Raw genomic sequence first — 12,186 nt, 5'->3', positions numbered from 1 at the left:
ACAGTTGCACAAAGCTATCTGGCCAAGGACTGACCCACCTAATTAAGACAGTGTCCCATCAATCTTGATGTCCCTGTCAGTGTGTTGGACCTTGGCAGCTTAAAGTAAATAAAAAAGTGTGTCTCCAAACAATTCTTTGCACAGTCCATTTAGGATTTTAGAGTGGATGAATATGGAGATGTTTTATAGAAAAAAGTTAAACAACTTTTTCTGGTGTGACAGAAATCTAAAGAAAACTTCATTACACCTCCACGGACTTTTATTCATAAGCTATTCACAAGTTTCTTGTCGTAGTGACAAGGGTTTAAAAAGGTGCTTCATGCTGGGAACAGTAGGGGTTTGAAAAACAAGACTCTTTAAATCACAGCCTGGTTAGTAACAGAAGACAGCTGAGAGGGACAGTGTGAGATATAGAGAAAACTACCAGTCTAAATTGGTTTTTCAAACATTTAACTGAACTAACACCAAGTTTTTTTTTTTATCAGAGGTAAGGCATCATTTCTCCATACAAGACCTAACATTAGTGGACCACATCATTATTTAGATGTGACTCCTCACTCTATCCTTTGTGATTCAAAATGAGGCAAGGCTTGTAAAAACATATTTTCCCTCATGACGAATAAAAAAAAAGGCTTCTTTGTCAAGTGGGGGCATGTCAACACACTTCTGCGGATGATGTTGGCCTCTCAGCGGTGCTGTCAGCATCAGTGCGGAGTGGATACACACACACACACACACACATATGAAAACCTGCACGGGTGCACGTGTGCATGTGTATCCTGGATTATGTCACAGCACTGGAATGCCATCACATGACAAAGGGGAACAGACTGCGTTAAATGAGTTAGAGCGACACGCCACTTGCTTGTTTTTTTTATCACGAAACACAGCACGAGCAACAACGGCAGACTGAACACGACTCAGAGGAGCTTTCCCGGCAGCAGTGAGCCTGGAAGCCTGCTTCTCTAGACAGGGTGCATGTCTTGTGTTTATAGTTGACACACAAGCTGTTTGGGGTTGATAGACTCCAATACCAGAGTCAACACATAGCACTTGCTGTGCGCTGATGTTTGTTTGAACACTTGTCTGGCAAATAAGCATCTCCTTTCTGTTTCCTGGGCTGCTGCTGCTGCTGCATAAGCAAAGCCTGATATCTCTCTATTCCTAAAATAGTTCTGGTGTTCCACTAGGAGATGAATGCATCAAACCACAGTTTTAAAAAACAAGTATTTAAAAAAGGTGGAACAATGCCTCGTTTTTATTTTTATACTGCGTAGAAATGTCTGCATGTTAATGTGTCTCTGCAAAGAAGAATGAAAGAGGTGAATTATAATAATATTAATAGCACACTGAGGCATAATTAAATACTTAAGGGGGTGATCAGCTTATCGTAGTATTACATCTTCTTGATTAAAGCAGTTTAAAAGTGCAGCCTTTCTTTCCCTCCTCTTTAAGATGATAGCAGCTGCCTCAGAAGTGAGCTGGGGCCTTGAAGTGCAGGCTAGGATTAGTGGCAAACACAAAAGGAGCATTTGGAGGGGGCATGCCTGTCCCTTTTGAAAGGCTATCATTTAGAGCCTTCAGCCATAGATCATCTGCAGCTTACATGGGGAAAACTTGCTTAAATCTTGATCAGGCCCATTATTTGACTCTCTGTGAGGGGTGCGTTTGATGGTTTAGGCCAGGGAGGGCTCCAGAGGTCTCTGAGGCTCTGTCTGTCTCCCCTCTCCTGTCTCTCTATTGGTATGCATCCCTCATAATAGAGGCAGGAGGTAGGGGGTCTCATTAGAGGCTGGGGGAGTGTTGTTTTGGGGGGGTGAGGGGGGGGCAACCGATGAATTCCTCAGGGCAGATGCACCAGTATCACACAGGACTGAAGCTGAGTAATGTTTCATAAGAGCAGGTGAAACTTATAAATACCTTCTTGTTTGCTTCTGTGCTGCAGTTACAAGTCTGAAGACATGATCAAGACGTGTCTGAGAGTACAAAAGTGCTCCAGGTGGGCTGCGTCTTTTGACAACAGGAACTTCATCCCACGTAACATTCACACTGAGAGATAGCTTCCTTTAGAACTACTGACAATGAGTGACAAGTGGCACGGAGGTAGCTATTTTGAGGATCCCCCTGAGTACAGAATAATCTCCTCACTTCCGTCTTGCCACCAAGAGTCCAGGCAGCGCCGGGTAAAGTGGATTCCCTCTGGGTAGCTACTTCCTCTGTCATCTGTCACCACTTCCTGTCTGTGAAGAGCAGGTAATGACAGCACACAGGTGTTGCTAGCCGGGTGGTATCACTGCGAGGCGTCCAGCAGCACACAAAACATGCTATTTTTCCCTGAACATTTCGTGCAGTTGCTTTCATTTCAAAATTTAGTGTTGATTTGTTTTTTTCAGTTTGTTTTTTACAGTACTCCTCCAACATATTGCAGCAATCACTGTAGTGAGTTCTATTGTGCGCCAACAGGTCAGATGCACCATTATCATGTGCAAGACTTAAAGTGGTCTCTGAACCGAGCTAAAATGATTACATATTGGCTGTTACTCAGATATTTGTTCTGCTGCACTGCACATAGAAATTGATGTTCCATGAACCCTTGGATATTGTTCTCATAAGGTCATGGTTTGGAATTTCATGTAAGTGATGAATGGCTGAGGATTTTTTGAGGAGCTTATGACTAAGTCAGTGTATTGAGATTATTAGAGAAAATCACCTTTATAAAGAATTAACAGTATCTTCTTCAGATGTTTGCTTTTCTTTTTATCACAGAAGGTTGGCTTCTCATGAGTCAGAATGACCCATAACTTGTTAGAAACCTCAGCCTGGTTGATGTGAACTTTCTTTTCTGGCCTCTCAGCAGTGTGTAAAACCACTGCCATGGTTTGTTATGACAAAGGTCACGGATAAAGGATGATCTGCCTACAGTTCCCTAATGTGAGAACAAAGACTTTGTCAAAATATATTCCAGCAATAGAGTGAGCGGTGGGGATAAGTTACATTGTTTTGAGGATAGGTTTTCCAGACAGAGTGATGTGAAGACAGGTCCTGGCTGTGGATTTACTGGGGCTCGTTCTAGTCCGTTAATCCTTGTATCTCTTTGACTCTTTCAGCAGGTTCCTCGGCTGGCAAGCCTTACGGGCTCTGAAGTGGCTGCCCTTCCTGTGCTCACCAATAATTCCTGGTTCTGGTTTACAACCTGTTTCCCCTGCTAAAATGGAAAAAGAAAAGTATACTGTATGTACAACAAAAACAAGAAATCGATTGGTAAGAAAACTGGATTTGATTTGTAAGAATATAACGTTCTTGACATATAACACCCGAATTTGAATCTTTATTTGAATAAAATGAATCTAAAATACAAATAAAAGAAAAAAAAAACAAAGTGAAGAGTGTGACAAGTGGTGAGGTAAGAGGTGTCTCCACATTTTTCACATGCTCTCAACAACCGAGCAGTTTGCACTGAGATGGCTCTTGTTCTGTATAAAATAATCCATATGGCCGCTTCTTCAGAGTGAAGATCCCATGCCGTTATCGGCCCATACGTTAGTCTCTTTATGGGCCTCGGATGGGGTATGATGAAACCGAATCAGGTCATGCCAATTGATAGACATTATCCTCAGCTATCATTTGCACACACAATCCTTTTAAAGTGCAGCGAGGAGCGATGGCCCCCCTCCTTCCAGCCATACAGTGGGTTCCCCAGAAGCTGTCATCATATTGTTCTCTTAAATATTTAACTTCCTCAAGAGATTGAGCTGTAATATAAGAAATTATCCCTATAATGCCCACTGACTGCTACAAACAGATGTGAAATTTCAGGGTAGATCCAGACTGGATTCAGCCCCCCTATTGCCAAGCTATCATGTTCTTCACTGGGGTCAAACGGACAGCCTCCCTTTTCATATTACCCCTCAGATTCGTCTGTAAGGTAGTGTTATATGGGCTGTGGAAAATTATTAGGCTCTGGATACATCTTTTTATTTGAAATCCTGAATGCTTTACAAACCAACAAATAGCCATAAAAAGCACATCTTAAAGTTACCTGTACATCTCTGCATCATCAGAAATAAATCTGCAACATGTGGTAAAGAAAAAAAAAAAACCTGCACAGTACATTTTAAAAGCAAGGAAGGGTTGCAAGTCTTCGTTCTAGTTGCTTATTTATCAGTTGAGGAGATCTCGCTTAACAGCTAATGGGAGTTAAGTTTCTCACTTTGCTGAGTGCAACTTTATCCACCAGTGATTCATCACTCCAGCTCATGTCACTCACTGGCTGCCGTACACAAGCCTCCAGGATCCGAACGGCAGACAGCTCATCTTCAATGTTGTGCTCTCTTAACTGTGACATATTGAATTGCTCTTTTTAATAAAAACAGATCAACATCTCCATTTATGTAGTCGGTTATCTGTTATCTTTATATATCTGTTTTATCTCAGTAAAACTCACTTCAGGTGGAGCAGACGTTGCACCCTTCAAGAAATACCCATCCCTGCTCTCCACAGTTGGCATCGGATGACTTGCTGGTGTATCTAGTCCCGTAGAGAAAGAGGATTAAAATAATCTAGTTCTGAACCAGCTCCTTCAATTATGAGACAACCTCGCCTTTGGAGGGATGACCCTTTGAGGCTGAAACCCATCATTATGGGTTTAGCCCACAAGGCATTTATGTGGACCGGGGCCATCCTTATGCTCAGGTATTCTGCTGGGCCTGGGCCTATAGCCCTGGAGCCAGGGGCCCTCAAGCAGGTAGAGCAGAGACATAGTAGCCTGACTGATATTCATGTGGCCCGGGTAAATGTGCCCTTCAGGCACAGGGCACTGGAGCATTACGTGTCTGAGAACTGAGAGGGCTGAATCGAACTTGGAAAGCAAGGGGATGTCCTCTGTAGTATCTTAATATAATAGTTTAACATTTCTTTGAATTGAATTACAGTTAATATAACTATACATAGTTAAAACTGTGTTGATGTATGACGAAATGACAGTCATAAGAGCCAAAAGGCCTCTGATTATGAAAGGCTTTATACTCTGTTCACTGAATGTGATGAGGATTTCAACAGAAAACGTGTTACTGTGAGAACCTGCTCCTGTATGACAAAAATCCTCTTTGTCTGATCCGTGGCCCTGCTCCATAGATAATAGCTCAAAATGTGGCCTGAGGGAGATAATTTGTTCCCAGATCTTCAGATGGCAATATTTTCATTTGAGCCCAGGAGGGGATCTCTTGAATTGCCAGCCTCCATTGTGTTCCAACAAGGGACACGAACGTCTTGTCAATTAATTTCTCTTTTATTCCAGACCACAGAGCGGGATGCCGTGCGTATCCATATTGTTTGAAAATAAGACAGGAGCAGGGTGTTAAATCACTTGAACATTTCCACTGCATGGGCTATTTAATATTCTCGCCAAATAGCAGGCTTTCTGTTGCGTCCCCCTGGGTCACAAGCACAACAAAAGCACATTACATGCCGTTGAACTCTCAACTCGTCAATTGTTCAGCGGATGCTCTTCCACAGTGGTTCCCAATACAAAAAAACAACAACAAAAAAACAAATCCCATTAACGGGATTCACACAGACACACACGAAACAGCGAGCGTTTTGCGTGACCAGACTTTGGGAATAGATGGAGACAGGTGGAATATCCAGCAAACAGGTCAACATCAAACGGGCACAGTCTGAGTCAAATCCAGCCCAGACAAAAAGCTGAACTTCTGAACCTCGTGGAAGTTAAAGGTCTGATTGCTTGTTGAAATGGGGCTATTGGAAGTGACAAGCGGAAAATGTCTCTGTCTTACACACTTTACAGCTTACAGCCACTTGACTTCAGATTTCCTGACAGGCTCGAAAGCGTTTATACTGGTTTATTTGGTACTTTCTTGTAATACCAAAACGTTTGAGAAGTTAATCTGATTTTTTTGGAAGGCTGCTGAGAAACAGAGAGCACAGCAGGGCCTCTACAATTCTTGAAACGGCCGATTTAACTCGAAAACTTGCACTAAAGGGAGGCTTATAAAACCCTCTTATCAGCTACAAATAACCTCTTAGAAGGGATATCATTCAATGATGATAAAATAACTACATAAGCAAATAAAGTTGAACCATAACTAAGTAGGAAAATCAAGAATAGACCTGACATCCAAGAACCAGATAGGAGATAAACAGCCTAAAATAATGTAAAGTAGATCAACTTTTGTTAATGATGAATTCATCCACATATAGTGACAAGAATAACACATAATCATGGAGTTCAAATAAATGACTTTTATTCAAACATCGACGTGAGTTTAAATAAAACACACAAAAAACAATTCGTTCTAAAAAATACATGACACGTTTCTTCTTATGAAAATAATTTCTGTACAGATGTCTTCCTCCTTTATACAGAGAGTCGGCCCAAACAAATCAAAAAAATAAGTAAAGTATCAGTTCAAGGATCTCTGTGGGCAGTTTTTTTTTTTTTTCAATTGTAATATTTTCTACAAATGAACATGTTTGTTGCGCATAATGGAGCAGTGTCAGGAATATTCATTTTCTAATACACGGACTGCTTTCTAGGATTATTGTGGGGAAAAATAGCAGCTCAGTTCCAGTGACAGTTTTACAATGAGGGCTACCAAACCAGACAGTGAATAATACCTAACAACAGTTGGCTACTTAAGAATTGTGAAGGCTAACAATGAGTGATAAATTATTATTTTTTTCTGCAACCAGCCCAACAAAGACAAAGATAAGACAGTCTACACCTCTGTTCCTTCCCGGCTGTATATGAGGTTATTAACACTAAAATGGTTGGAGAGGCTCTGTACAGATGTGTAATAGTTCATTCTGTTGGTGTCAGAGTTCAGAGGAGAGATTAAAGTGGGCGAGTAGGAGCCCAGTCCAGACATGCCCTCTCTGGTCTGTGACAATCCCCCGAGATGCCCGGAGCCGAAGTCCCGCTCCGCGCCCCTGGAGCCGTCAGTGCCCGCCAGCAGCGAGTTCACGCTGGACACGAAGCTGCTGAAACACGGGCTGTGCTCCGCGGAAGGAGACGGCGACGACTTTGGCTCCGTGGAGGCCGGGGATCCGTGCAGGCTAGGCGGGGAGGAGCTCAGCAGGCTGGCGGTGTCTGAGAGCTTGTGCGCACCGTCCTCTGACTTGACGGGGAGAGCGGTACTGTCAGCTCCGTTTATGTCAGCTCTCCTTTTTCTCTTCCGCCTGAAGTTGCCGTTGTCGAACATCTTCTCACAGTTGGGGTCCAGCGTCCAGTAGTTCCCCTTACCTGGATGAGAAACATAAGAATGATTAAATATATGGATGACAAACTTTCAGTTCAGTTTTTTTCCCCTCCATCTCCTTAAGTTTTTATGTTTAAAATCCAATTTCCCCCTTAAAGAGTTAAAATTGACAATATGAGTTGCAATGATTCAACTTGTCTCAGGAGCAGTTTTATCAAAACAGTATCCTCTAACAGATTCTTGAACCAGATTCAATAAAAATATATATTTGGCACTTATCTCTACTCAAAACTTTTTGGCAAAATAATCCAAAGACTCACCGGGGTCATCCTCGTCCCGTGCCACTTTTTTGAAGCAGTCGTTCAGTGACAAATTGTGGCGGATTGAATTCTGCCATCCAGCTTTGCTCTTCTTGTAGAAAGGGAAGTTGTCAGCAACATACTGATAGATCTGACTGAGCGTCAACTTTTTGTCTTGGGCGTTCTGTATGGCCATCGCTATCAGTGCTGAGTAGGAGTAAGGTGGCCTGACCATCTTGAAGAGCTCCTGCTGGCTGGATATGGACAACCATCCCAGGTCTGCTCCACCAAACCCTGTGGGAGGTGGTAAGAACTGCCTCTGGTTTGACCCGTATCCAGACTGTATGTAGGACGTGCCGTTATTCCCCGGGAGATATGGAGAGGAATTGATGCTGGGTCCGTTCAGCCATAGGTAGGGGTTCGTGGACGGGGAGGTGTACTCGCCTAGGCCGTAGCTTGAAGGGTGCGTCGGCGGCCTCTGAGGGTGATGGTGGTGGAGGTTCTGCTGGTAAACACCGTAGTTGTCGCAGTACACGGCCATGTCCAGGAGCTCCTGAGCGCTGTGGTGCTGAATAGGACTGGTCTGCTGGTTAGATGGTTGGTGTCCAAAAGCGTTCATAATCCGCCCTAACCAGATTCCCAAAACCTAATTTAGTCTCTGTGTCTCTCCCTCAGGACTGAACTCATCCTCAGAGGGAGGAGTATTTATGCGCAGCGCCCGGAGCCTCTACAGGTAGCCCATTGAAGAAAACTTTTGGGATGGTCACACCCCTCTTTTCTGACTTGCTGCAGCCCATTTGTATTGACCCAATCTCCCTATCAATGAGCACCGATACTGCCTTTGACTCCAAAGCTGAAATCCATGTCACGTTTAAAGTATATTCTCATTAAGGCACGTTAGTGATATATAACTAGACTATCATTACTCGTGCGTAATTACGCACTGAGGCTCATGTTGGCTGTGGCGAAGTCCTTATATTTAGATTTCTTTTAAAACAAAACCCGAAAAGAACTAAGTGGATGACAAAGTGGAGGTAAAACTATATGACAAGAAATGATTATGTAAATCTGATAAATTATAGAAGTCAGAATAAATATTTGACCGCTTTATAGTTTTCAAATATATGTCGGCTGATTTTTTTCCTTGATCTTTGTTCTTTGTTGTTGAAATATAGTGATCAAAATTTAAAGGTTGGACAGATTTCCCTTTTTTTTCGGATTTAACAAACCATGATCCAAATCAGACAGATTTATGCCTAAAAATAAACTTCGTCAGCGCAGCGATGAACAATAAACAAGGATTTGACAGCTCCTGTCTGCATGTTTGAACCCGCTGAACTTTCTGCAGGACAGTGTCAAACCCAAACAACGACGAGCTGCGTGTGTTTGTAAAAAAGCCACCTTGTCTTAAAAGAAATTCGTTTGTAATAAACACTTCACAAGCGCCGCAAGTTTAGTGTCAACAGGTGACTCGTGGATAAAACACCCCCAGCAGCAGCAGCAGCAGCAGGCTCTCGACGTAAACAGGCTGAATATGCATTTTTAATAAAAACAAGTTTTAATTATGTCACTCGGTCACACTGATCACTGAAGATTTTACTACAGTGTTAAAAATGAGGAAATCAATCGCGTTCAACAGGTTTTTTTTTTTTTTTTTTTTAAATCTCCCTTTAACTTCTGAAAAAAAGTGAATTGAATTGCCCTGATAAATGGTAAAACTTTATGATAGCTTATGATAACTGTGAAAGATTAGAATAATGTAAACGTGTTGCTTCAGTTTACAGTTAAATTAGAAGTAATAGCACAACTACAGTAGGTAGACTGGACTGATAGGGATACATTAGTGGTCTGTCATTAATCGAGTCTTAAGGGCTGGAGATTTAGCACATAAATGAAGAATCTGCCCCAACAGATTTATTTCAATTGTAATTTAATTTATTTAGTCAGAGGGGGGGCAACATGGCTAATGGTTTCTAATTCACCAGGTAAATGGTCCCAGTTTCGATTGAAAGTGGAAGGGAGCCCATCGATACTTTGAGGCGCCCTGTAAGATGCTTTTAATGGTTTTTTTCTAATTTAACTGGTACACACACACACCTCACAACACAACACTACACACTTCCTCCTCTGTAGTACTGAGAAGTGATTCCGCAGTAATCATCTGACATTTTGTTATATGTCACAACACGTCTGGAAGTTATTTCAGTAGGCCCATGGCTGTGAACTACTGTATTATGTGATCAACCATTTCAAATATGCTGTTATGGCTACTACATGTCTAAGACTTTGTTCCTGCCTCCATGAATAGGCCTAAAACTATTTCTATGGTGTATTTAGGACTCACTCAAACAATCAAAATTCACAAGCAAACCCAACAAGTGCATTTTTTGGGGGGATCTATGATTAAAGTTGCCTCCGTCTGTTGTCATCCATGTGAGGAGTGCGCTCTGCAGGCTGCTGCTGCACTCCTGCGCTAATCGGCAGAACATTCCTCCTCTCCATGACCTTGATGTAATTGTTTGGCTCCTAGGTGTTGTCCCGACCACAGGCTGTACAGCAGTGGCAAGCAGTGGACTCCGCGGGGGGAAGTGGCATTTAACCCCCACATGAAAACAACACAACCTGTTAGGTGTCTAACACCCAGCACAGCTAATTACTGCTGACTGCTGGCTGGACATCTTAGTCTGGAACAATGCAAGCAAAGCCTACAATGATCCCCCACAGACTGTAACTCTAATATTTATAAATACTGTGTTTCTGAGATCCATTATAACTTTTAAATTTAATATGTTATCTATCTCTGTAGGCTGCACATTTTGCTTTTTCCATTTTCATTCATTCTTACCCCACTTTTTTCGCACTGGGATCAATTACAAATATACAGAAATGACAGAAAACAAAGTGTCTTCCACCAACAAATACTGGCTGTGTTGAAGCAGCCATCAATCACAACTTTCAGCATCTATTTTCCTCTCAGATTAAGTTAAGAGATGTCAAATGTGGCCGGACATGGCAACCTCAAGCCCCCGTGTCATTGTAAAGTAATAATTCAAACATGCTGACTGTGTGTACGTGTGTGTGTGCAGGAGGCGGGTTAGTGCCTATTGTTGCTCTGCCATGTCTGTCTTCATCCCGTTTCCTCCAGCTTTTTGAGGTCACGGGAGCTTTTCTTTGGGAGATCAAGTCAATCACGGTGGGGTCAGGAAGACAGAGCAGAGCCATCGCCGGCTCCTTTAGGCAGAGAAACCTCTGCCTGCTGCAGGTGATGGGAGAATCAACCACTCTGCTACTTCTCCATTCAGTATGTGTCAGCACATTTTACTGCTGGGATTACAGCTCACACCCTCTGGAATCAACAAAGACCCTGAGAGTTAACAAGGCTTGTTTTCTGCAAACATCCTTGGCTTTAACCATGTGGCCATGTAAGTTAGACATCTGTTAACTGTTTATTGCTTTGAAGTAATTACCAGACTATTAGATGCACTTAAGGCCAATAAAATCATGAGAGAGCCCAGATAAAGTCATTAATTTTGACTGTGTAAACAAAATGATCCCTTAGTGTAGCCAGGGGCTTGTCCCCTCTCTGAGTCTCCCCCCAAGTGGAGGAACAAAGCAGAACACACTTTGAGTGCTAATTAAAATATAGCCTTTATGCAAGGTGATGTGTAAAAAAAAGAAAAAAAAGCTGGTCTTGTTGAATGCTTTGCAGAAACTTAACTCCTCAGCAGCTCTGACTGTGTAGGAGATTAAAAACACTTGAAGTGTTGTGATCTAAAACTTGTCAGACAGAGTCGCTGTCTGGCCTTGGAGCATCCTTTATTTCTAGACTCAATGGCAAAGGTATATCAACTACAAGAAACATTTATAAAAGGATCTCTATTTGGCATGTTTTCATACCGCTATTTCAGGAGTTGAAAGGGTTTTTTTTTGAAAAACTTGCTTTTCTTATTAAACTTTCTATGATTTAAATGAATGTTAAGCAAGTCATTTACAACATTTTAAACCCACCTTTAAGTACATAATGAAAGATCCCTGTATAAAGAAGTCCATTTGAAAGTACAAGGATTTATTTATATTCAACAAATGCAATTTTAGAAGAGTAACAGAGTGATTGAATCACAGAAAGATTTTTAAATTAAGCTTGCTTTGAGAGTGTTTGGCTCAGCAGTCTCAAATATCGTCAGCACATAAATATCTTAAGGTATTTGTCTACCTGCAAGGCCCAAGGTGGAGAACCTGCTTCTTGGTAATTATATGTTCTTCTCTGTGTGGTCCCTTCTGACCAATTACAGTTTGGCCCTGACAGTCCATCTCCAGGAGCGAAGGAGCCAGCCCAGCAGACAGCACACTGACTGATTGAGGGAGAAATACAACCGGCCGGGCCTTCTGCTTCACCGCTGCTGGTTGCATTAACTTAATTCTCTGCTCTTCTGGGCAGATTTACACCTCTGCTCCTGATTACATCCTTGGAGAGATCAGATGTTACTGGTCTGTTAGAGCCAAAATCACACTGTGCTGGGCTTACCATCAGCTGCAGAGAGGTTAAATATACTCTGTTTCCTACTGTGGTCTTTAAAATACAGAACGTTGGCAGAGGGGAAGTCCTGAAATAAGATCCATTGCCCATCAAATATCTGCTGCTTCCGCTCATTAGTGTAAAGACACGGTGG

General features: G+C 42.2%; 1 protein-coding gene across 1 annotated transcript; it reads right to left on the bottom strand.

Moving 5' to 3' along the window:
- Positions 1–6,305: 6,305 nt before the first annotated feature.
- foxi1 (forkhead box i1) lies at positions 6,306–8,293 on the bottom strand. Its single transcript, XM_044338014.1, has 2 exons — positions 7,538–8,293; positions 6,306–7,261 (listed from the first exon to the last, which is right to left on the bottom strand). Exons 1-2 carry the CDS (start codon positions 8,133–8,135, stop codon positions 6,738–6,740), a joined length of 1,122 nt encoding a protein of 373 aa, XP_044193949.1. The 5' UTR covers positions 8,136–8,293; the 3' UTR covers positions 6,306–6,737.
- Positions 8,294–12,186: the final 3,893 nt, after the last annotated feature.

This window comes from Thunnus albacares, chromosome 20, assembly GCF_914725855.1.
Source record: "Thunnus albacares chromosome 20, fThuAlb1.1, whole genome shotgun sequence".
Lineage (NCBI taxonomy): Eukaryota > Metazoa > Chordata > Actinopteri > Scombriformes > Scombridae > Thunnus > Thunnus albacares.
This window is presented reverse-complemented; position numbering and strand designations above follow the sequence as displayed.

What these genes read in the sequence shown, in the direction of transcription:
- foxi1 (XM_044338014.1), bottom strand. Translation starts at nt 8,135, where the DNA reads ATGAACGCTTTTGGACACCAACCATCTAACCAGCAGACCAGTCCTATT. An exon ending in ACGGGACGAGGATGACCCCG is followed by an intron (nt 7,262 to 7,537) that starts GTGAGTCTTTGG and finishes TTTCTCATCCAG; the next exon opens with GTAAGGGGAACTACTGGACG.